This window comes from Thalassophryne amazonica, chromosome 17 (genome assembly GCF_902500255.1).
Source record: "Thalassophryne amazonica chromosome 17, fThaAma1.1, whole genome shotgun sequence".
In the NCBI taxonomy this organism is placed as follows: Eukaryota; Metazoa; Chordata; class Actinopteri; order Batrachoidiformes; family Batrachoididae; genus Thalassophryne; species Thalassophryne amazonica.
Window position 1 is genome coordinate 52452181 of NC_047119.1, and position 27139 is coordinate 52479319.

Below are 27139 nucleotides of genomic sequence, written 5' to 3' on the forward strand. Positions count from 1 at the left end.
TGATGCTTGCACCACCATGCTTCACTGTCTTCACTGAACTGTGGCTTGAATTCAGAGTTTGGGGGTCGTCTCATAAACTGTCTGCGGCCCTTGGACCCAAAAAGAACAATTTTACTCTCATCAGTCCACAAAATATTCCTCCATTTCTCTTTAGGCCAGTTGATGTGTTCTTTGGCAAATTATAACCTCTTCTGCACATGTCTTATTTAACAGAGGGACTTTGTGGGGGATTCTTGCAAATAAATTAGCTTCACACAGGCATCTTCTAACTATCACAGCATTTACAGGTAACTCCAGACTGTCTTTGATCATCCTGGAGCTGATCAATGGGTGAGCCTTTGCCATTCTGGTTATTCTTCTATCCATTTTGATTGTTGTTTTCCGTTTTCTTCCACGCATTTTTTTTTTTTGTCCATTTTAAAGCATTGAAGATCATTGTAGATGAACAGCCTATTTTTTTTTTTTTTTTTTGCACCTGCATATAAGTTTTCCCCTCTCCAATCAACTTTTTAATTAAACTACGCTGTTCTTCTGAACAATGTCTTGAATGTCCCATTTTCCTCAGGCTTTCAAAGAGAAAAGCATGTTCAACAGGTGCTGGCTTCATGCTTAAATAGGGGACACCTAATTCACACCTGTTTGTTCCACAAAATTGACAAACTCACTGACTGAATGCCATACTACTATTATTGTGAACACCCCCTTTTCTACTTTTTTTTTTTAACTAATAGCCCGATTTCATAGCCTTAAGAGTGTGCATATTAGGAATGCTTGGTCTTGTTGGATTTGTGAGAATTTACTTTATCTACTGGTACCTTGTTTCCCATATAACAATAAGAAATATACTCAAAACCTGGATTAATCTTTTTAGTCACATAGCACTTCTATTATTCTGAACACTACTGTATATCCGTTCGTAGGGTTTACACACTGTCAGGAAAAATACAATACACTGAGACACTGTGTCCAAGTCTTTAACCGTAGTGAAAACCAAGTTGGTTATTTTGGCATTGTGTCGAGGGACTGATATACAAAATACTGCCATTTGTTTTTTTAAATCTAATCTTCCCGTAACATCATGTCATTGCCTTTAACAAGCTCTCTTTCTGTTACTTCATCCCACATCGAATACCGTTTCCATTGCAGTTTCACAAAATATGGCTTTTTCAAATTGGCTGAAAAACCACCTCGTGAGCATAAGATTAAGTGCATTTTCAATTTGCTACTTCAAATTGTGCAATATGGAGAGTAACGGAAATATGTGTTGTGACTCATAGTATGACCAGGAACCCAACTCAGGTTGACTTATTGGTAGACCAACTCTTAATCTCACTGAGCTGCAACACTGTGGCATTGTTTAAAAAGAAGAAAAAAAAAAAAAATCCAAGTGTTGATAGCAAAGCAGCCCCTTTCTCGCCTCGCCGCGGGCAGTGCTATCATCTCCAGTGACACCAGAGGGAGAGAAGACCCCACCCAACCTATGCCGGCCTGGGGATCTAAGGGATGAAAGAGTCCATGAAGGAGAGAAGGCCCAGTCCCTGAGGTCCAACTTCCTCTTTGATTACTAGCCACCGACCTCCTTGTCTCCAAAACAAGGAAACAGAGCCAGAGAACACATCGCGTCCTCCCCACCGTCCTTGTTCCTTCTAGATATGAAAAAGGGTTAATTGTATTTAACAATATGCTCTCTAACCACCACCACTACCCCCACCCCAACCCAACCAGTCCTTGATTAGAATTACAATCGCATCTGGCGCCATGTTCTGTCCCTCATTACTGCTGAATCTCATTACAACGTCTCCCGTGGGAGGGACCTCGTCGAGCTTTTAAGCACACTTTTCGCTTTCTTCCTTCCCCGCCATTCCTTCTCTTCTGCGTTTACATTAGCGGAAGTCCTCATCTGAGAGAATGACTGAGCGCTGCGTCTCTCCCCTTGCCGCCGCGCTCATACAGCTTAGAAATTTTTACAGCGCTAATTAAAGGGAGTATGTTGAGTTTTTCCCCCCAAAAGTAAGTTATTATGAACATACTATTTGTTGTGCTTTAAAAAAAAAAAAAAAAAAAAAATACACCCCTCTGAGTAAAATAAGTTCCACTTACTTGCAATAAAAACTACACCAAAAGGTTTGAAAATAGTCAATATAAGAAAAATGAGGGAAGTTATTTATGGTGCCCTGAAATCCCACTGGCTCATAAAAATAGTAATAAAAACCCTCCACATGTACAGGTTTTTTTTCTTCTTTTGCAAACCGTCTCTGGCTGGGAATTAATTATCACGCAAGGAAAAAAGAATAAATTTAAATTTTCAGTCCATGATGTTATATCTGCGAATATGTTGACTAGCTGAAGGTTTTTGAACAGTTCGCAATGAAACAACACAACATATAATCAAAGCAGTTTATTGGCACTTTTTTTCTACCAATATAAAATTAAAAGTAACATTAACAAAATAGATCAAATACATTATTGTAGCAATGACGGTCGATGAATGTGATCCCTGCGTCTGAGCGAAGGGCTCCTAAGTCACCGCAAAACTCTGAGGTTCCGCCGATCCGTAGGATCTAGATCATGGGTGAGTCGCAGAGTGTGCAGGAAGCCTGCAGGAGCTTCTTTATCCAGTCTGGATCTGTGGAAGAACAAATGTCTGGACTAAAAGGTTTCACAGTGCAAAACAACAACATTTACTAACTCACCATGAGAAACAGCTTAGTGATGCTTATTTCCAACCAAAACTAAAACTGAAAATATCAGGCAGGCAGGAACATATGATGAAAAAACAAAACAAAAACAATAGAACGGACATAGAGTTGCATGATATTTTTGTCCACTATCTTGCGAGAGGTGACTGTCAGGATTCTGTGACCCACTACTGTACCGAGAGCCAACACCAAGATCCACAACTGAAGTCAATATCCATCAAATAAATTAAGATATAAAACCCACCATCTGGTGACTGTGGGAAATACTACAAAAATCAAAACCACAAGATGTTTTCCAGCGATTAAAGAACGAACATCACACCAGGATAATGTCCCGGGGGGGAACAACTATTTTCCACAACTGAACACTGTATTTGGGCAATTCTATGGTAACGGAATTACAACAGCAGCAAAATCTGGACGTATGGCATCTAACCACGACAGATTAGCTCAGATTGTAATTCCGTTACCGTAGAATTGCCCATTTAAGTACATATAAAAGGTTTAAAGAACTTTGATTTTTGGCCTGTAATTCTCATTTAAGTAACAATAAATGGGATTATTAGAAACCCTCTTCAACCTCGTTTCCAAAGTATTTAAAACTGTACGGCCTTTCAAATGTCACAAAACTGACCAAATTTAGTTTCTACTGAAATTTATGCATTAAAATGTTGATTTATTTTGCGACATGCTGCAAAATTACAGCTCATTTTAATGAAGGAACCTGGTGGGAATTCCATAATGAATGTTTTATTTTTCTTTTAACATCGTCTGACGTGCATGTGAGCATGTATGAGGTTTTGAAATTACCTAAGTTATCTCTGACCTCATGAGATGTGCATACACAAAACGTGCATACCAACAACCATAAGATGTCTTTTAAATCAGGAGATATTTGGAGATGTTACCTGGTTACAAAAAAACGTTTTTAGATTTAGACATGTTTAATTCACACGAACCTTTACAAATTATATGGGAAACACATTAGATTTATACAGAAATAAGCTGTTTTGGTGCGTTTTCCACCATCTTGGTTTACACACGTGGACAAAATTGTTGGTCCCTCTATATTTTATGTACACATTTCAATATATGGTCAGAAATAAATGCAACAAAGCGATTTATTTCCTCAAAAATATATATTTTTTAAATGTCCAAAGGTATTTGGCAACAAGACCAAAACTTTCACAAAGTGAAACAAAAACATCCTGACATAAAATGAGTGCTGGACATTAATTTACAGTAAATGATCACTTTTACAGCTAGGTTTTTTTTTTTTAAGACAGGTCAGGGGATGAACACATGAACATTTCCAAGTCACCCATGACAACACTGAAGACGTCATAGGCTTCTGTGGCTGTGACTGTAGAAAGTGTGCACAGTGCAAATTTTAACTGTTGCATCACGGTGGAGCAGAGAAGGATTTTCTTAAAAAACGATAATGTGAAATTTGTCAGAAACAGTTTGCCAGAAGGTATATGAGAGATGCAAGCCTAGATTTGATCTGTTTTGTTGCATGGAAATTCTTCTCTACTTGCCTATGTGTCATGTTTAGTTATCATGTTACGGGGTAACGTATGTCACATGTCATACAATCCAATGGACGTCGACATTGTTTGACCTTTACTTTGGACACCAAATATTCAGCACAGTCAAAACTATTCAACTTATTAAACCCATTAACTCAACCAATCGTTTGCATAACTTTTTTTTTACCAAAACTGGAGCAACTTTAACTTTTGACCCCTGTACAAACTGAAATTGACCTTTGTCACCATTCTTGCTGTTTTTGCCCCATAACTCCAAAACATTCAGTCATAGAAAGTCCAAACGATACCTTTTTGGAATCTTTATGATCAGACAAATAATGTGGTATAGTTTAAAACAACTGGAGCATTTTTTAATTTTGACCCCTGTGGGTCATTAGAGGTCAGCTCCAGGATGCCTCCATGTCTGATAATAAACTTCATGCCATATATTAACACTCCTGAAAATTTGGTGCTTTTCTCGCAAAATGCACAATAGTATCTATATCTATGGGTTTAACTGCTGCACTCAATGTCCCAATTAGTGAGGCTCTGTTTTATAGAAAATTGGCATCGACTTGATCCCTGATTCATGAGCCTGATTGCTTCATGAAGCAGGGATTAATTGTTTCATCTTGCCGCTGCTCCTTCAGACTGACCTGCAGCATCTTAACATCACACGTTATAATGCTGCGTTAATGTGCTCATGCAGTCTGAAGCATTCAAACCTCAACACTGATCACGAGAAACGAGTGAAGGGGTTAAAAACCTCATGTGAATGCATGAGTGGAGAAGACGTCCCCTCACAAAGTCCTCTGTCTGGACGTCCACACGTCTCTCTGTGTAAATCTGTCAGCAGCAGCCTGCAGACGCTGAACTGGGTGGATACACAGTTTATGACAGGAAGGAACTTCCTCCAGACGATCATGAGCTTCTCACTGCTGGTTTCATCAACAAAAACAATATTTGCATTGTGTGATGTTTGAGACAGATGAGTGCTGAACGTGAATGTTCAGCTGCACATATCCTCTGGTCTTACAGATGTTTTTAAGACACAACACGTTTTGAATATGATCGTCATCTCTCCCTGCACTGCTTTGACTATTCAAAACATCCTGAGGTATTTGAATGAGGTAGAGTACGTTGCCATGGTTAGGCGCTTTAGCACATTAGCCATTGTAAAGCTAAAACAAAAACAATGGTGCGAAAATCGATAGCATCAGATCTGGAGCGCACAGTTAAGAATGGAGCAAACATAGTGCGAGGAGGAGCGTTAAGATGTTTAAATTGACCAAATCCAGCAGATGGCGCCATCACACAGCACAGACTTAAACTCGCTGTGCTTTAAATGCAGCGTCTGCATGGTGTTTACACAAAAACCTATAATGGTTTCTGGAGGACACCAGTTCACACAGGTTGTGGGCGGGCTGGAATGAGTCTTGTTGGATGTTGATGTGTCTTCTGCAGACAACAGGAGGTGAAGATGCCGTCCAGGTCAGGTAACCGGTGATTTATGGCATTCTGTGCAGTCTTGATGATTCTCTACAGGGCCTTTTTTTTTTTTTTTTTTTATAAATCAGCTGCAGAGCTGATGCGCACACCAGAATGCTGTGTGTGAGGATGCTCTGACAGAATGACACCAGGACTTGTTGCAACAGGTTTACCTTCCTGAGAGTTATCAGGAAGTACATCAGCTTTGGAGCCTTCTTGATTGGCGCTGTGATGATTGTGGTCCAGGAGAGGTCCTCTGTGTGAAACTGTTCTCCCTCTCCCCATTGATGTGCAGTATTAAATGGATATCCTGCTTCTTCCTGAAATCAACTGACTTATTTTGTTTTTTGATGTTACGAGGGGCGATTGGAAAGTTTTGAGCCCAACCCAGAAAACGTTTTGTCTTTTGCCTTCTGAGAAACCAGCATTTCTCAGCACTGTACCTCGTGAGTCGAAACATCGCACATTCTCCGGAATGTAGGTTTCTCAGAATTCCGAAGATGGAGAACACCACCCTACTTTTTCTTGGTGCAGGCTCAAAACTTCTCAATCACCTCTCACAAGAGTCAAACCCACAGGCCTGAGGCCGATTGTGACGCAGGTGGGATGAGGATCAACACCTCCAAATCTGAGACTACGGTCCTCTCTTGAAAAGGGTGGATTGCCCCCTCTGGGTCAGAGGAGAGTTACTGCCCCAAGTGGAGGAATTCAGGTATCCCAGGGTCTTGTTCTCAAATGGGAGTAAGTTGGAGCATGAGATCAATAGATTAACTGGTTGCGGCATTAGATGTTTTACGGACGCTGTACTGGTCCATTGTGGTGAAGAAGGAGCTGAGCCAGAAGGAGACTCTTCATTTACCATTTGATTTTAGCTCCTATCCCCACCTATGGTCATGAACTTTGGGTAATGACCAAAAGAAGGTACAAGCGATAGAAATGAGATTCCTCCATCGGGTATCTGAGCTTACATTCCAGGACAGGTTGAGAAACTCAACTATCCAGGAGGGACTCGGCGTAGAGTCGCTGCTTCATCACATTGAAAGGAGCCAGCTGAGGTGGCGGTGAGGATGTCCCCTGGTCATCTCCCTACGCAGGTCTTCCAGTGAAGTCCAACAGGGAGGAGGCCCTGGAAAGACCCAAAACATGTCGGAGGGATTATATCTCCCAGCTGGCTTGGGAACACCTCGGGATCCCTCAGGAAGCGTTACAGGACTTGGCCGAGGATTGAGAAATGAGCTGCTTGGTCTGCTGCCACTGCGAGCCAACCCAGCAGCAGAAAATGAATGAATGTTAAGACTCAGGTTATTCTCTGTGCACCACTCTGTCAGCCTCTTCACCTCCTCTCTAGGCAGACTTGTTACTCTTGGTTCTCAACCCTACATCGGTTGTGTCATCTGTGAATTTAACTGGTATTGGTGTTATGAAATGAAAGTCATGCGTGAACATAGAAGAATGGGCTCCGCACGCAGCCCTGTGGGACTCCTGTGCTGAGTATCAGAGTGGAAAATCAAAACTGACCCAACCTAACTGATTATAGTCAGCTCTCAGCTCACTAACTGATGCATGCATCACTGATGGAGACAGAACATGGCTGGTTTTAGCTAGTGCTACATTGCACGAATGCAAAATATCTCAAAACAAGAAAAGAAAAGAAAAAAAAAAACAATTTAAATTACCAATGACTAGTCTGGATCTGGTCTGCAGACCAAATTGCAAATCTTAGTTCTACTGTATTGGACCAAGACAATACAGGTTTTCCCTTGACCTGATTACCTCAGCAAGTGAGTTACAGATGATCAGGTTGCTTAAGTTGAGAGGTGCTCTTCTGTAAAACCACTTGATGAGGTGATCGGTAGAAAAGAAAATCTGGACTCATGTCCCTTCATGGCACACAGTCGCTCAATGCGTTCTGTCCTATGGCAGAAACTGAAACACTGAGTCATGCTTTTGTGTTATAAAATTGACCATTTTTAATACAGTTTATCATGAAATCATACAAGATCCTTACAGCTATCTTTAGAGTTCCTCCGGTTTTGACTGGAACTCAAACATTTGATCATATTACCCAGTGCCAGCTTATCCCTGTTGACTTTCTGTTCATATGGGTTTAAAAATTTAAGGTTTTGTCGTTGACCTTCAGCATACTGATGGCACAGTCTTCTATGGCCGAGTGGGTTCAGCTGTATACGGTGGCCCGTGCCCACCAATCACAGGGGGCCAGACTGTAGTACATCCCTAAAGTTTGGGGAGGAAAACAATAAATATTTCAATTTGTGCTCTGATGCCTTGAATCAGTCGGTCTACTGAAATTAAGGTGAATTTGAAGTTTTTATAATGAAAGATTTTTCTGTTCTTGGCTGCCAATAGTCATTGATGTTTGGTCATTTTTAATGATGACTCAACGAAGCTGGAACATTCGGTTTTCATCCTGTCTGGACATCCATCTTTAAACGCTTTGTTTTCCCACAATAACTAAAGGCCTCGTCTAACTGAAACCATTTCCCAGTGGAAAATTAGGGGATCCAATATGGCCACTATGGACGCCATTTTGATTTTCATTTCCATGCAATGGGAACATCTGACTGAAACCATTTCTTGGTGGTTTATTTGGGAGGCTCGAGGTATCCTTTTGAAAACAGGAGTCAATATACCACATAGCAAGTGTAAAGTGGTATCTTTCTCTATGCAAATACACAATATACTATCTTTAAAACATCAGTCTTTTGGTATAGAAAATTTCCAGACTTATCACCTCTACTGTAAATTCATACATTAACATACCAGCAGAAGCGTATACCACACTTTTGTGTTTTCAATTTATTTATGTTAAATGTTTTATGCATTTCATTTTACTGTGATTTTAATTACTTCTTGCTGAAACTTATAATGTCAGGTACTCTGTGTGTCTTTCAATGTGGAAAACAACTTATGTTTAAATTTTACAATTTATTGTTGACTTTTGTAGAAAAAAAGGCTGTATTATCTGCTCCTTTTTATTTACATCTTTTTGGTATTTTCTGAGAATCTAACAAAGATGCAACTTCTTAGGTATTTTCTAAGAATCAAACTAACAAAGATGCAACTTCCTTTTTCAAGGTAGCAGTGTAGGTGTGTGTGTGCATGCATAATACAACCCCTGGCAAAAATTATGGAATCACCAGCCTCGGAGGATGTTCATTCAGTTGTTTAATTTTGTAGAAAAAAAAGCAGATCACAGACATGACACAAAACTAAAGTCATTTAAAATGGCAACTTTCTGGCTTTAAGAAACACTATAAGAAATCAAGAAAAAAAGATTGTGGCAGTCAGTAATGGTTACTTTTTTAGACCAAGCAGAGGAAAAAAAAATATGGAATCACTCAATTCTGAGGAAAAAATTATGGAATCACCCTGTAAATTTTCATCCCCAAACTAACACCTGCATCAAATCAGATCTGCATCTAAAAAGGAAGTGAACACACCTTGGAGAGCTGTTGCACCAAGTGGACTGACATGAATCATGGCTCCAACACGAGATATGTCAATTGAAACAAAGGAGAGGATTATCAAACTCTTAAAAGAGAGTAAATCATCATGCAATGCTGCAAAAGATGTTGGTTGTTCACAGTCAGCTGTGTCTAAACTCTGGACCAAATACAAACAACATGAGAAGGTTGTTAAAGGCAAACATACTGGTAGACCAAGGAAGACATCAAAGCGTCAAGACAGAAAACTTAAAGCAATATGTCTCAAAAATCGAAAAATGCACAACAAAACAAATGAGGAACGAATGGGAGGAAACTGGAGTCAACGTCTGTGACCGAACTGTAAGAAACCACCTAATGGAAATGGGATTTACATACAGAAAAGCTAAACGAAAGGCATCATTAACACCTAAACAGAAAAAAAAAACAAGGTTACAATGGGCTAAGGAAAGCAATCGTGGACTGTGGATGACTGGATGAAAGTCATATTCAGTGATGAATCTCGAATCTGCATTGGGCAAGGTGATGATGCTGGAACTTTTGTTTGGTGCCGTTCCAATGAGATTTATAAAGATGACTGCCTGAAGAGAACATGTAAATTTCCACAGTCATTGATGATATGGGGTTGCATGTCAGGTAAAGGCACTGGGGAGATGGCTGTCATTACATCATCAATAAATGCACAAGTTTACGTTGATATTTTGGACAATTGAAAGGATGTTTGGGGATGATGAAATCATTTTTCAAGATGATAATGCATCTTGCCATAGAGCAAAAACTGCGAAAACATTCCTTGCAAGAAGACACGTAGGGTCAATGTCATGGCACAGGGTCAATGTCAACGAGCAGATCTGATTTGATGCAGGTGTTAGTTTTGAGGATGAAAATTTACAGGGTAATTCCATAATTCTTTCCTCAGAATTGAGTGATTCCATATTTTTTTCCTCTGCTTGGTCTAAAAAAGCAACTGTTACTGACTGCCATAATATTTTTTTCTTGATTTCTTATAGTGTTTGTTAAAGCCAGAAAGTTGCCATTTGAAATGACTTTAGTTTTGTGTCATGTCTGTGTTCTGCTTTTTTTCTACAAAATTAAACAACTGAATGAACATCCTCCGAGGCCGGTGATTCCATAATTTTTGCCAGGGGTTGTATAATCACATGTACACAAACCCTCATAATGCTCTGTTCCATTACCTTCATTCCAAGCATCCCTTGCACAAGTTGGGCAAAGTCCCTGCGTGATCTATGATGTCACTATTATAGACCGTATCAGTCGCTACCATAAGTAGGTCAAACCCGTCTGCCCTTTTGAAACGTTCCCCTTCAGGAGAGCCATTTATAATTTTTTTGTTGACATTGTGAATTTGGACCATATTGGCAATTTCACATAATGAATTCCCCATTTAAAAGCCACAGCAGATTAATTGTTTCCATCTCACCCTGTCCTCTGTATCTTCCTCTGTCACACCAACCACCTGCATGTCCACCCTCAGCACATCCACAAACCTCCTCTTTGGCCTCCCTCTTCTCCTCCTGCCTGGTGGCTCCATCCTCAGCATCCTTCTCCCTGTATACCCTTGGTCCCTCCTCTGCACATGTCCAAACCATCTCAATCTCACCTCTCTGACTTTGTCTCCAAACCGTCCCGCCTGAGCTGTACCTCTGATATGTTCATTCCTAGTCCTGTTCATTCTCGTCACTCCCAAAGAGAATTATAACATCTCTGTCTCCTGTCTTTTTGTTAGTGCCACTGTCTCTAAGCCGTATAACATAGCTGGTCTCACCACTGTCTTGTAGGCTTTCCTCTTCACTCTTGCTGATATTCTTTGGTCACAAATCACTCCTGCCACCCACTCCACCCTGCCTGCACTCTCTTCTTCACCTCTCTACCACACTCTTCATTACTTTGGACAGTTGACCCCATGTATTTAAACTCATCTACTTTCATCACTTCTACTCCTTGTATCCGCACTATTCCACTGGGCTTCTCATTCACACACACATGTAATCAGTCGTGCTCCTACTGACTTTCATTCCCCTGCTCTCCACAGCATATCTCCACATTTCCAGACCAGACTCAACCTGCTCTCTACTCTCACTACAGATCACAATGTCATCTGCAAACATCATAGTCCATGAAGACTCCTGTCTGATCTCAAATGTCAACCTGCTCATCTGCATAAAAATGATTTTATTACACGAATGAGCTGAATCTGTTCAGCAGATTGCCAAATTGTAATGAATCATACCACCCACCCCTGCCCCCACCCCAGGAAATGTCTGGATCCACCCCTGTGCAAATGTAATATGTATTTAACAGTTTTTTCAGGCATTTTATGGAATATTAACAGGCTAAATGATCAGGATTAATGAACAATGAAAATCAGTTGCTGCAGCTCTATTGTGGACTAATGTGGTGGGAAGTGAAAGGTTTAATCAATTTCATGGTATTTGAGTTGATGTGTCTGATTTTTTTATAATCTTACAGCAGCGCAACATGTATCAGAATACAGCAAAGTCTTCAAAATGATGCCCTTGTTTTCCTCTCAAACCTTGAAAAGCACTCAGCCATCTCTTACAAAGAAAAAATATCAATCATTCACATTTATTAAGGATATTATTTTCCACTGGCTGTAACCCAAAATGTCAAGCCGTGATCTGAGCTGCCGAGCAGGATGAAGGTGACAGGAGGAGAGAGCTGATGGAGAGCGACTGTGAAATGGAGGTGGAGAGCTGGAAAGTGGCGCTTACCCTCAGGCTCTGGCAGTTTGGCGATGCTATCCAGCAGCAGGCAACGTCTGAACGTCACCGTCTGGCAGGCCTGGTATGACAACACACACCTGGAGAAGAGCGACAGAACAGCATTAGAGAGCTGGCTGGCAGGGACAGACAATCCTGTGCACACTCATAAAAATATATAAAATAAAATAATAATATAACCAAGCAGAAACAATAGTGATGGGCGCCCATTCTCCTCGCAGTGCCCACTGTCAGCACCGCGTTCTCCACCGAGGAAATGTTCTGATAGGCGATATTTATGAAAAGAAGATGAGAGTGGAGCATGGGTAAATATCAAAAGGTGGGAGGCTTGATTACTGCTCAGACAGGATAAATAAACCATCAAAGAAGGCATTTGGCATTAAGATTCAATTCATGTCCTGACTGTCAGGCCCAACTGTACAGTGTCTGAGATCGCACGCCAACAGCAAGGCTGAAGCTAATAAGAATAGCGTGCCTACCTGAGCCACATGTGACCGTTTTCACAGACTGTTTGCTTGTGGTCCCTGAAGGGCAGCACGTCCTGACACAGACTGCAATGTTCCGGGAACGTCTGCTTGTTCATCTTCTTCTTGATGTGGCCAATTAGGACCTGAGGAGGATGAAACACACAGAGCCAGAGGGGATAAATCAAGTCAAAGAGAACATTGCGTTCATTTTCATCCGACTTGTATCGCACTAACAGAAATATCATTCAGCCTCAACGTGAGTTATGTGCTAATATCAAGGACTAAATGGAAATATGTGACTATTTTTTTCAGGGATACTGAACACGGTCTGAAAGACAAAGTGGATCTGCATGTATCAGACCTACAAGAACATGTTTTATTGATCTATTGTTCAGCTCTGCTTTGTAAGGCAGTTATAAATAAAATGTATTATTATCATAATCATCATTACTACTTGAATAGATTTAATAGATTTCCAGCACAGGTATTGAGGTGATGCCAAATATGAAATTTCACAGACATTAAGGATTTAGGATTGCGTCGCTTCTGACCAATGCTTAAATTACCTCAGCCATCAACATTACTAAAGATGTAATTGAGTGAGATTAAAGACCATTTTGTTCATTACTTTGTGCACTTCTGTGACCGGTTTCAAAGTGTACGTCATTCGCAACAAACAGCTACAGAGACGCCAGAAAACAAAGTACTTGCAAGTACTCGGGTGTTTCCGACAATTGAAGTTGCAGCTAGAAGCGTCCCAGTGTGTGCTTCAATGGAATGCAGCTGATAATGTTAAAAATGGAGGCACAGATTAATTTCAAAGTTCACATAAGTATGTCGTCGTGTTATAATGACTCGTTTTAAGTGACAATTGTTAATTTTGATGTAGTCACGTTAAAATCTGCGGCTCCAAGAAGGTTGATGTGCACTGAGTCATAAACACAGCCCTGTCAATAACCATCTCCAGCTTTGTGCATGATTAATTATGAGTGTTATTATCAATAAAAGCTAAAAAAAAAAAAAAAAATACATCTGCTGCCAGCAGGAACAGAGTGTCTCATCAGCTGCACAGCGCACGCACACACACAGGTCCAAATTTACACTGTCTTAAAGTAAAAAAAAAAAAAAAAAAAAATAGAAATCTTGACACAAAACACAAAAGGGATAAAATGCTGAACATACCAGACTCACCGTCGTGTTATAGATTAATTTCCAAATGTAAACTTAATGCGATCAAAGAAACGCACATGCGAGATTGCCGCGGCTGCAGCTCTGCCTCTCCCTCGATCATGGCATTTTAAATAATGTCTGTTAATTCCCGGAAATAATGTATTTCTACTTTTTTCAATGTAACAAATCCATCTCTGTGTCCAGGCTGTCTGTTAAAAACAGTGTCAGATGTCCCCGCATCCATGTCCACAGCTTCAGTAAACCAGCATCCACACAAAGCGTGTCATCACACTTTAGGCTCCAAAATCCGACACCCTGAAAAAGTTAAGAGTTTCAGGGTGAAGCGGGTCGTCTCCTCTCTGTAAATTCCAGCCATCACATTTCAACAGCAGCTCAGAAGCTTCGTTTTTGGATGGAGCAGGTTCATTTCCCTCTGTCTGTCAGTCATGGGGATGTTTCTGTTTTGCTAAATAGGACGTTACACACTGAAAAATGCCGCTAATTGCCGAGTGAAACATTTTCCGGAAATGCACCTGTTAACACTCAGAGTGAGAGAAATAAAATACATCAGAGATCACTAATTATTAGCATATGTGTGCACAGACACTTACAATCATGAGTACTTTTATGATGTCTTACAAACTGGGATGTTAAAAAACATAAGACATGTCCTTTAATCTTACATATTTAACATTAGGAGCTAATGTTTGGGCAGCACAGTGGCTTAGTGGCTAGCACTGTTGCCTCCCAGCAGAAAAGTCATGGGTTCGATTCCCACCTATAGCCTAGCAAAAGAGGTCTCGTGGGACTAACCAGGTTAAATAAATAAAATGTTTGGTAAGTATCTGGACACTGCAAACAGGAAAGATGGAAGGGAGACTTAATTTGAATGCTCCACAAGTATTTGGACATACCCTGTCCCATCCCTGTCTTTTAGAATGAATCGGCTGATTTTGTAGACATTTGCAATTACTTTGCCTCTGACAGCGCAGCTGGTAGGCAACCAGTGTTTTAATTAACTTTTTAATTAAAACCCCCTTCCTTCCTTCAATGCTAGCCAACCAATTAAAACACTGGCTGCCGAGCACTGAGGACAGCAAGGAAGGGGTCTTAATAAGCGAAGTGCGCAACACATCTGCGCATGCGTGGGTCAAACGGGGGCAAAAATCCCAACTACCAAACTCACACCGCTCCCATTGAATTTCGTATACAGTAGCATTAGCGGACTGTAAAAGTTAAGGCTTACAGGGATTGTTTCAAAGGCTTTAAGCCTTAAGCGATGCATACAATAATGACAGGTGCGCATTGTGCTGTTTTCAAATGCTCAAACGGAATTTATAGGCTTGAAAGTTGGCTGAAAACACACAACTGCAAAGCTCCGTTGAGTCCACCCAAAGACGGAAAGAAGAAGAAATGTGGTCGTAAACCTCTGTTCATTATACACAATTTCCCTACAGAAAAGAAAGATCCAGATGGACGTACAAGATGGACTAAAATTGTAAGTTTCTTGCACACATTTATTTTGCCAATATCCTGAAACTGTGGCAAATTATAATGTGGCTGATGACGCCGTTTTCGTGCATCAGCTTATGACTGTAATATCGTGCCATGAATGACGTGGCGCGTAATATTGTAAAATTGACATGTTCTATAAACAAACTGCATGCATGCACATATCATTGTATGTCTGTCAACTTATCAAAACAAACGTGACACCAAAGAGGTTATATGCGAGACCCACCTTCATTGCTTCAAGCCGGCGGAGTAGCGATTTCTCATCCCTGCTTAGCAAATATTCTGCAATATCCACAGTGAAAGACTCTGGACTTCGTCCAACCATCCGTCAGCTGCCTTCAAGGGGTCAGAAATTTGTTTGTCTCCAACTATCAACAAGGACTGGTCATTTTCGACAGCGGCTCTCTCTTCCTCCTTTGTCGGCACTAACGGTAGTTTCTGTAACAATGCAGCACACACAAGCACAGCCAGCTCTTCTTTCCACTTCTGTCCACTGCCGTACGTAGTCCTGGTTGTAATGGTCAATCCGCGAAGCTTACAAAAACACTTTAAATCGTCAACTTTCCAGCAGTTGAAATGATCCAAATCACAGCACTCCTCGCTGCTTTCTGCTGCCATAGCTTGTGGGTTGGTAGTCGAAAAATTCAGCCTACCCATAATGCACCGCGTGGCCCGAGATGTGCACTTCGCTTATTTGTAGCAACCCTAAGTATTTGGGCATCTCCTGTCCCATCCCCGTCTTCATAATGAATCAATTTCTGAGATTATTGTTGCTTAGCAACAGGCCAGTCATTTGGATAGGCAACCAAACATACACATCCACCTACACACATCGGACTTTTAATATATGATTGATGACGGGTTGAAAATTCACAAGGGTCACTTTTTCCTTTAAATTAGTGTAGCATAGGCTTAATGGATTCTCCATATTCAGCTATGAATTGTTGAGTTCTGATAGATAAAGGGTAGGACTAGTAAGCTTCCTTTTTTGGACCATTTTGGCATCTTTTAATGTGTACAATGACCAGAATATTGAATGAAGACACAGGCCTGTCAAGTTGTTTGTGAGCTTGATGGCCACCAATGTCACTGTTGCTTGTTATCCACTGAGCTACCACTTTTAAGTAAACCATTAACAATCCCCCACCTCACTTTCCCAAAAACATTAGCTCAATGATATCAATGGGCCTGGGGGCAAACAGGTTCCAGGTAAATGGTGCGACAAATTTTTCAAAATTCTGGTAGGAAGCTGAATAAATGGGTCTTACCTCTGAATCTCTGTCTTCTGTATTTCTGGCAAGGTAGTCAACTAGGCCGCAGGTGGGTATGCTGGTATTCTGAGTAACGTAGGTGTTCAGGTACACCATCCCTAGAACTTTCTTCATGTGCTCTCTCATTAGGTGTGTCTCCACCATGTTAATCCAAGTCTGCACCTCCACCAACCGTGCCTTCACATTCTCCTCTTTCACTGCTGCAACATCACCACCTCCAATTCCTCCCTCAGTAGCAACTTCTTCATCTCCTCTGCACTCCACTGCCTCATCATTGAGGACCACCTTGGTGGCATCATGTGTAGGTTTCCAGTAGTGAACTTCTTTAACTGTCTGAAGTGACCTGTACAGCACACGGGCCAAAAAGAGCTTGAAACGCCAGAAATAGGGTGAATCTGCTTCCCGAATTTTTTGATCAAGGTCAGCCTGAAGGGAGTCAGGGATGGACCGGTTCTTCAAAATCTGCCACCTGACGAGATCAAGTAAATCAGCCATCTTGTACAGGTTCTGTGACGGAGACTTGAGCAGCAGTGCTGCTGCCATTTCTGGTTCTTTCAGGGCCATAAACTGAACCTGGTAGGTTCTATAAACTGGATGATGCCCACTGACAATTCCTTGTGTGCTTGCAAGCACAATATATGCCCCATTATGACTCACCGCGATCCCATGTACCCGCCGTCCTGTTAAGACCTCAGGCTGCAACACATCCTCTGTTTTAAAAATCATAGTGCTGTCTGTGAACGTTGGAGTCAGTTTTTTTATGCGCCCATCTAATGAACACGTGTACACTGTAACGCTGCGGTGACTGACTGCTAGCGAGACCACAGGAAGTGAATGCAGACCCGCCACGTGAGAGTTGTGTACATTTAACCCAGCTGGCGAAATCATAAGCAAGCACCAAAAGATATAGCATCCGCGGGAGGCGACGATGAGGCTGCAGCTAGATTTATGAACGGGGTGGATCATCGGGACACATTTGAGGTTTTCGACAGCAATCTCATCACATTCCTTCCAGAGGATCACAGGATGTCGAAGGGTGAAGTAGCCTTTGACTCCAAACAGAGTGACCGGCAGGATTTTAACAGGTCCAGACTCACTGCCAACAATTAGGCCGCTCATTCGACGATCCGCGCTCTCGTACTCCCACCATGCCAAGTCGCTGGGACTAGTCACACCCGATTCAATGAGGTCATATAATACAACGTCCTCCCCATTTACAAAGGGTAGAACAAATTTCCACAAAACAAGGTCACCATTTTCCATCAAGACAGCAAGCAAGACCATCTCTACATCTACGCATGTGCCGTCAGGCAGACGCTGCTTGATGGTGTACAAACTTGACCACTCCATTCTCAGAGAGGTCTGCATTCGGAAACGTCGCTGCAGTTCATCAAAGTCAAGAAGGTTTGCCTGTAGAGGCTTGTTGTCCTTTTTAGTGTAGCCACGTGCCTTTAGCCTCTCGCTGTACTTCTTGGTGAGATCAACTAGCGTGACCCACTCCAGACGCTTGGGGCTGTGATGAACGGTAAGTCTTTGGTCCAGTGTTAAACAAGCGAGGAGACAGCGCCCGGTAGAGTCACAGCCCAATGGAGACCAGCTGGCATACTTTACTCCGCTGTGTCCACCAACGGTTGGGTTCATCACTCGGTCTGCCAGGAAAACTTGTCTTATTGTCGGGTCCGGATGCAAGGAGAACTTCTTCTTTGCTGCAATCAGCTCCTCCTCTGGCTCCACCTTACCAAGTAAAACACAAAAAAGAAAAAATTAAAGATGATCATGGTTAAGACGTTATTGCATGTCATTCTGTAGTCAGGTCCATAAAAACTTAGACAGTGGCCCGTTTTTGGTGTCATTTTGCCTCCGTACACCATCACAATGGAGTTGAAATAGAACGGGGCTGCAACTAATGATTGTTTTCATAACTGATTCATTGAGAAAATACCCTAATCAAATGAAAAATTGATGACGGTATTTTCTGGAGTATACGGTGCATCCAGAAAGTATTCACAGCTCTCCACTTTTTCCACATTTTGTTGAGGTACAGCCTTATTCCAAAATGGATGAAATTCATTTTTTTCCCCCTCAAAGTTCTACATACAATACCCCACAATGACAATGTGAAAAAAAAAAACATTTCTTTCCTTTTGATTTTTGCAAATTTATGTTGTGCGCAGAATTTTAAGGGAAAAATGAATTTACTCCACTTTGGAATAAGGCTGTAGTATAAGAAAATGTGGAACACATGAAGCGCTGTGAATACTTTCTGGACGTACTGTAAGATACGTTTAAGTGTAACTTATGTAGCGAAAAATTACACATTCCTTATTAAAAATAACAGTAAGATTGACGATTTATATCGGACATTCCCAGAACTGCAACATTAAACAAAATAAAGTCTAATAACAAAAAATGACAAAGAGCTTACATTACTGAGAAAAGGACCAACTTAGTACATACGGGTTTTTAACTCTTGAAGAAGCATTTTTTTTTCCTTTTTTTTTTTTTATTTAAAAGGTGTGACATATTCCAATGCGACCCATACTGCAGTGTGGTTTTTCATCTTGAAGAAGCATTTTTTTTAACCAGGTGCGACATACTGCTGAAAATACGGTATCTGTTTGGTCAATAAAATGCCAGAAAATAATGAAAAATGTTGATCAATGTTTTCCAGAGCCCAAGATGATGCTTTCGAATGTCTTGTTTTCTTCACAGCCCAAATTCACAGATCAATGCTAAATAGTGGTAAACAAACTCTGAAAATAAACCAATATTCATATTTAAGAAGCTGAAATTAGAGAATTTGGGTATTTTTTTCATAATTTACTCAAAATGATCAATTATTAAAATAGATGTCTAACTGAGTAGTTGATTAATCAATCGTTACAGCTCTAAAATTAAGTAATCAAGATGTTCTTGTAGTGTAAGTTTTTAGCATTAATTCAGGGGTATTACAAAAAAATGTCATTTACAATTTGGGAATTACACCCATTTGCATACACAGTACCTTCAATTTCAAAGTCCATAAGTAACTGGACGTAGTAAATATAAATCATACAAATCATAACTTTTAGAATTAGTTTTCTGTATATAACAAACATGGGAGATGGACACATGTACATTACCAGCCACTCTTGGACACCGTCAGTCATTAAAATGCAAACAGTACGCAACTGTATGGTAAATCTCTCTGGAATAGGCCATTCTCAAAAACCTCACTCACTCCCCCGACTGCCAAAGAATACTCTGGTCCCTCAGGCCAGAGCCCGGATTTTAGCCGACTTGAGCATCCACCTCTCATTCCGGAGATCATAAGTTTGTGTCCCAAGGGTACCGCCTGGGAGGACTTATACATAACACAACACTGAGCAAAGCCGCTACACACAGTGCAAGTTTTGCCTGTTGCAGTTCTACAGTTTCATGCCAGAAGACACATGGGTGACTCCAGTCTAGATATGATCCGTTTTCACGTCAATCCTTCTCTGTTCCACTGTATGTACAAGACTAGCTAAATTGTTCAAGATATAAACACAGACAACAATGCAAGGCAGTGGTGAGGAAGGAAAACACAATTTAGATTTGTTAATAGAAAAATTCCTCTTATTTTGACATGAAGATGATGCCTTCAGTGTCACATCTTGCACTTCCTGAAAATAACTTTTGATAAGGACGTATGAATGTTTACATCCTCATTATTTATTTCAGAAAAAGTGATTCTAAATCACTTCCACCTTAGGAGTGCAGACATTATTAACAGTTTTTATGCACTGGTACCATCAGATGAGTGCAGAAAATGGTGTTGAGAGACAGGAAGTTGGATCAGTGTGTTTCTCTTTTCAACTCTTTCCAACTGCAGATTATCAACATGGGATGAAAGCTCAAAAATGGGCAACATCAGGTTCTGTGGATGACTAAGAGCTACTTAACCTCAGTCAGTCATCATCTGTAGTACTTGGCTACAGTGGGAAGGAAAAACTCCCTTCTTCCTGTTAAAATGGAGTTTTTCCTTCCCACTGTAGCCAAGTGCTTGCTCACAGGGGGTCGTTTTGACCGTTGGGGTTTTACATAATTATTGTATGGCCTTGCCTTACAATATAAAGCGCCTTGGGGCAACTGTTTGTTGTGATTTGGCGCTATATAAAAAAATTGATTGATTGATCTGTAAATTATGGCATACGACTGTAGGCACTATAGAACTGTGCGTGATTGGGTGGAGAAAAAGGACCCCAATGACAACCTGGATGAGCTAAATAACCTGAGAGGGCAGGAGGAAATAACATTTTATGTATGAAGAATCACCAAGCTGTTTTCCACCTGGGCTGTTTCTGGTGGATGATGCTGCGGTGTGAACAAAAGCAACACCACAAACTAGCACCTGGGCGGGTGATGAGGCCACAAAGTAACACTTTGATTGTCATCGTGTACTGTTCCCTAACCGCTACCTCAGATTTACGAGCACCTCATCATAATCTAAAAATGACAGCAAGGAACCAACTTTGCCTTTCTTTCACTGCACCCTGTGGAATACAAAACTCAGCTACTTCCAATATTTCATCTGCCAAGTTGAATTTTGGAGTACAAATGAACCTATAAACAATCCCGTTTACCAGCCAGAGCAGCTGCACACAGACAGATTGCTGCTACACAATTATTTTGTTCAATCCCCCCCCCCCAACCCTCCACTAAACAACAGGCCAAGTTATCCCTTTTCCTCAAAATTTGCATTCCACACATGAACTTGTATAATTTTAGTTTACTAAGTAGATGAGGAAAAATACAAAAATCTTCCACCACTGCCAAACTAATGGCCCACGTGTGATGATTTACTTGGCTGAGTGTCTAATATGTGTTTGTACAAGTTGCTCGACAAGTAAACAAACAGTAACAGCTTTCGAACGCACTCACAGATGCCGTGTGTAAACCACCTGTGTATTGCTAAGACATAACAATTCTTATTATCAATGCAGACATTTAAATATACTGTGATTCACCAATATACAACGTTTTATTTAAATGGATTATCCAGTAGTGTGACTCTGAGCCAAAAAGCAATTTTATCAAACAAGCCACACTCATCTTTCAGCATCATTAAATCCAGATTCAAAACCTCTCTTTTAAAGTCCTCGTCATGGTTTTCATAATGTTGTAACAAGCAATCTTAAGAGCCTAACTTGTTTGAAATGTGCTATGTGTATGTGTCTCTTAACTTGGCTAATGCTGTTAGCTTGAAATCTATTTGTCCAAAATTTTATAGAACTCACCTGTACAGCAGGTGTATAAGAGTATATCTAAAAGTAATTAGGGAATAACCCTGTTGTGTCTGATGATTTACAGACAATGCTGGATTTTACTGCTTCAAATTGAGTTTAAAACGGATATTTGCGACCGTATTCCAGCATTAACATCCACAAATCATAAGATACAAGGGGTTTATTCCCATTCTAATCCAATTCCATCGTTTGCACGGTTTATTTTTCTGTAAGTGTTTCGGTCGGCGAAGCTTACCATAGCAACAGCGTCGTTTCTCTCTGTCTCAGCTGACAGCGCCATGATTGATATCCGCTTAGTAACGTGGTCAGGGTGCTGAGAAATACGTCATTTCTCTCTCTCTCAGATGACAGTGCCATTACTGACATCTGCATAGCTACGTTGTCAGGGTGCGAATTAATACATCAAATGTGAAACTGTCGAATATTTTGCCACTGTCAACACAATATTTTATGGTTGGAAATCTCGGACAATTAAGATTTTCGGAAGAAAAGTAACTGGATTAGAATTAAAGTTTTTGGGCAAATTTTAACAATTCTTTTTTTTTTAAATAATTTTAACAGCAGGTTTATTTTTAGCATGATGGCTAAAATGCTTTCAAACTTGGTATCATTATCAATTTTGTAAATAAATGAATCAATACATACATTTTCATGTTAACTACTATCTGAAGATGTGCTCCAGATCTTTGTCTTTTGTTTTTTGTTTTTTTTATTTATTTACTTTTGTGAGATGGAACAATTTTTAAACATTTCTCTCAATATCTAAAAGAATAATTCACTTATCTTGAGGAAATACGGCTGTAATACATTTATCCCATGGCGGAACGTAAGCAGATTAAATTCTGTGTTCTGTACATTCAGACATTAAAGTGTGTATCACTATTAATTAAAATGTAAAATTGGCTCACTATTCTAAATAAATAAAGAATTATGAAAATAATGTATTTCATTTTATTTTTAGTGCCATATACCGAGAGAAATTAAGTCAAAAACATGGAAATTAACTTGATTTCACCTGCTTCTGATAACTGCTCAAAACCTCAAAGTGTGAGGAACATGAATTTTGTTGACATCATCTCAGGTCACACCCCTAAAATGAATGGAGGAAAACTTAATTCTTTACAGTGTGAAATCAGTGTTTTTGCAGACGGTATACGCCAAAATGGTTTAAATGTGTATTTTGCAAGGGTGTAGTCACATGACTAGTGTTGCTTGTGAACAGTCTTCAAAATATAGTAAGTCCCTTCGGCTGCTCCCTTGTTTGCACTCGGGGTCTCTACAGCAAATCCAAGGTGGATCTGCAAGTTGAATTGACACAAGTTTTACGCCGGATGCCCTTCCTGACGCAACTCCACATTACATGGAGAAATGTGGCAGGGGTGGGATTTGAACCTGGAACCTTCTGAACTGAAACCAAGCGCATTAACCACTTGGCCACCACCCCTGCTGAACAGTCTTCAAAATATGATAGATCTAAAACATGGATTTTATTCTTTCCTTTTGTGTGGCCCAGAGAAAATTCTTAATGCGTGTTCCGGTGTCGCAGACAGAACCAATTGGTCCACCCTGCCTACACTGCGCAGGCATCATTTCAGACCTCAGTAGCTCGTCTGAGACAGAGTCTCTTCACCCAAAGCGATCAAATGGTTTAATGGGATTATTAACCATCACATGACAAGGTAAAACCTCTTAAATCATTCTCAAGTCAATTTTAAGCAGAAGCAAGGCCATTTTAAGCAGAAACAAGGGTATACCCTGTGACTTTTTGAAATGACCGATGCACAGTGAACGCATCAGCTGCAGTTGGTGTAGCCACAGCACTCTGACCACTTCCTCAGTCTTTTATGATGAAATAATGCTGAATTTATGTGTAAATGATTGTTGTACAAAAGCTTCAGATATCTGTCGCTGAGATGGATGATGACTGGAGTGCAGTTTTAAGTAGAACCGACGTGATAAAACGTGAACCGCGGCTAATGACACATGGCCAGTGAAGGCAGGGCGGGCTGATTTTCAGTCGGCGACACCGGCCGTGTTTGTGGTTTGCGCCGTGGCATTGCATCACGTCATGCTGAGCTAAGATGCTATGTGTGGGACACAGTCTCGCTGAAGACGACACCTCTGTGATCACGGAGTCAAACAGAACGTGACAACAAGTGGCTGCTTTTAAGAGGACAGCCGTGATGTGAACCACCTCCCCGCTCTTTGAGTGACTGGCTCAGCTGAGCTAAAGCAATAGCTAAAATAAACACTACCGGGAGCCCCCCCTCAGGTGTCAGTGACACCTGATCCACCGCCTGACAAAGGAACGTCTGTGTGTGAACACAGCAGGAGTGAAATCAGAGACACCAGTCTTATTGAGACGTATGCAATGTTTTGTCTTTTCTTTTTTGTTTTTAATACACCACGGATTACAAAGAGGCAAGACGTACATTTGTTGATTGTAAAATATAAGCATGTGATCTGAAAGCCAAATTAAAACATTACATTTGGAAACAAAAGACAGCCCAGAGTGACTGTGTGTACTGGAGTAAATCACGAAGTAGACACAGCTGCTGTGACCTTCAGACAGCGAATAGTCAGCACCTGAGTTTACGTCACGTTTATGGATAAAAATAGCTCTGAATCTGTGTGCATTTTTCAGACGCTGTATGGCTAATATTTTTATTAGCTACATCAGGACTTGCACAAGTTAAAGAGTTGGAAGTAATGAATCTGGTACATACTTTTTAAAAGATAGTGTTGACTGGAGTGAGATATGCCCTTTTATGAAGCTGCTGCATTTTGAGAAGCTCACAAATTACACTCCACATCAACAACAATACAGAGATCACAGAGGTCCCCGAGACATGTCTTTGAAGCATCTTGGTAAAAAAACTGATTTGGCTTGTTTTCTTCTTGCATTTAAAACCTTTGCTGCTCCACTCCACAACAGAGCTACAACAACTGATTGATTGTTAATTGCTAACTGTTTTGTTAATTAATCATAATCAACTTTTTTTTTTAGAATATCTAAATTCTCTGACCTCAGCTTCTAAAAAGTGAATATTTTAGATTAGATTAGACAGAACTTTAATGATTCCTTGGGAAGACTCCCTCAGGGAAATTGAGGTTCCAGCTGCATTGTACAGCAGCACACAGGGTAAGAAGCACACATAGTATCAAAAGTGAAAGTAAAAAAAAAAAAACAGTTTGCAAATATTGACTCCTATCTGGTAGTAAACTAAATATCTTTGGGGTCTGGACAAAATAAGAACCCAACTGATATGTATTTTTGGGTGTAAAAAATTAACGATATTGATATTGGGGCTCTCCCTAGCCGTCGCCATGTCACATAATGCGAATAAATGTATGACGTGGTGACTTTGCCTGTGAGTCACCAAGGTGGCGAAAAAAAATAAATAAATAAAATCTTCTGGCAGTGCTCCTGACAAAAACTAAAATGTCTGATCTCTCTCTCTCTGATGAAAAGTAAAAGTCCTTTTGTGGTTTGTGCCCTGTACTGGTTTCTACATAAAAAGAAGCTGAAATACAGATGCCACTGACTCCTCGTCTACGGGATGAAAAATTGTTAACATTGACCATATTTAATGATCATTTGTTGTCATTGACAACTACCGTCTCACATAAACACAGTATTGCATGTTTATCATGTTACGAGTGTGCAGCACACTGACTGTATTCAACATGGAAACAAGATTTATTTTAAAACTAGCTGATATTTTCAGTTCCTCACTTGGTATGCAGGTGCTGCATGTCATTTTTTAGGTTTGAAATGACATTCTATGTACTTGTTTCTAAGAAAAGAAAAAAAAAAATCTGCCTGCACTCATCACCTTTTACTGATGTCAATGATGATAAACTCATGTGTTTTTTTTTTTTATGTGGCCGAACTGGTATGTAGAGGATATGGAACCCGCCAAGGGACATGGTGGTTAAATTTTTTTTTTTTTTTTGCGTTCCCTCGCAATATTATTGCATTCCCTTGCAATAACTTTTGAGTCCATATTTCCAGCCTGGCGACACACAGGTTCGTTGAATCTGTTGGATGGATTGCACATCATGGATAACCAGAACTTAAGTTTTATTTTAACCTGGGGCTCACATACAATAATATACTGGGGGCTTTGTCTGTGAGACACAATGTGATTATGTGCATGAAGACTCTGAAGCATATTTTAAAGAAAAACAGACTGGTTCGATGGAGATATGATGCACTAGAAGATGCTGTGCATTTTATTCGGGGGGAACTCCAAGGCTCTGGAAGCCTGCTTGGCTACCAGGTTATGCATGCCAGATGCTGAGAAAAGGGTATGTCCATCAGGAAAGAGGATGTCAGGATCGTATTGTCCACATTGGATCCAGAAAACACAGAACTCAGGAGACACAGGGCACACTAACAGGTGTTGCTACTTACTATCACTGTTGTATAAATAAACTATATTTCATAGTCTTACAGCTGTGCAAGTTGTAGCAACTTAATCCCTCATGTTACAGGATCCCATTCTCTCGTGAATCCTATTGCTGTTTGATGTGTGTGTGTGCGCACGCATATGAGTTCAGTCTCCCCCCCCACCTGATTCCACTCACTGTGTGCTATGATAGGCATGAGCTTTAATGATATTAGATTATTACAAGGGAACGCAATAATCTGGGCCCAAGAAAAATTAACCACCATGTCTCCGTAAGAGGAAAAATGTCAAAAAACAACACAAAATGTTGTTGTCCAACCAATTATGGACCTGACTGTATAAAATACAGTCCAACACAAGAGATTAAAAATTTACAAAGATAACGTAACACACAGACAACTGAAACAGAAGTGTGAACAACATCCTTTTGGGAGACAGGATTTATTGTTGGTGTGCCTAGAGATTAAAAATTTACAAAGATAACGTAACACACAGACAACTGAAACAGAAGTGTGAACAACATCCTTTTGGGAGACAGGATTTATTGTTGGTGTGCCTAGAGATTAAAAATTTACAAAGATAACGTAACACACAGACAACTGAAACAGAAGTGTGAACAACATCCTTTTGGGAGACAGGATTTATTGTTGGTGTGCCTATTTTTCTGGCACCTTTCTGCCAGAAAAATAGGCACACCAACAATAAACTCTGTGCCCAAAGGCTAACTGTTATGGCTAACAGCTGGCAGACGAACACTTTGTAGCCGTGTGTGTGCTTACCGCGAGTTTGTAGCCCTGCGTGGGCAGAGGGATGCTGCTCCTGTGCAGCGTCAGCTCCTGTTTGCTGCTCTGAACGTCGCACAGCAGCTCCATGACGGAGACGCCGTTGCTGGTGCAAACAGCCAGCTGGTGGTCCTGCGACCAGGTGAGCGGCTGCAGTCCGCTGACGGGGGCCAGCAGCGGCACGACGGGGGCCCGTGGCACCGCCGCCACGAACTCGGCTTCGGTCTCCGTCTTGACGTTGACATTCGAAGGCAGCGGCTCGGCCGAAAACAACCCACCGATGGCCGCCATGTTTACGGCGCAAAGGAAGTGA

At 40.8% G+C, this 27139-nt stretch overlaps 1 protein-coding gene across 1 annotated transcript; it reads right to left on the minus strand.

Annotated features, from left to right (window-relative positions):
• Positions 1–2383: 2383 nt before the first annotated feature.
• On the minus strand, positions 2384–27139 carry gtf3c4 (general transcription factor IIIC, polypeptide 4). Its single transcript, XM_034192223.1, has 5 exons — positions 26824–27139; positions 16363–18099; positions 12422–12552; positions 11934–12022; positions 2384–2626 (listed from the first exon to the last, which is right to left on the minus strand). Exons 1-5 carry the CDS (start codon positions 27115–27117, stop codon positions 2562–2564), a joined length of 2316 nt encoding a protein of 771 aa, XP_034048114.1. The 5' UTR covers positions 27118–27139; the 3' UTR covers positions 2384–2561.

What these genes read in the sequence shown, in the direction of transcription:
- gtf3c4 (XM_034192223.1), bottom strand. Translation starts at nt 27,117, where the DNA reads ATGGCGGCCATCGGTGGGTTGTTTTCGGCCGAGCCGCTGCCTTCGAAT. An exon ending in CGCAGGGCTACAAACTCGCG is followed by an intron (nt 18,100 to 26,823) that starts GTAAGCACACAC and finishes TTACTTGGTAAG; the next exon opens with GTGGAGCCAGAGGAGGAGCT. An exon ending in CAAACTGCCAGAGCCTGAGG is followed by an intron (nt 2,627 to 11,933) that starts GTAAGCGCCACT and finishes GTTCTTCCACAG; the next exon opens with ATCCAGACTGGATAAAGAAG.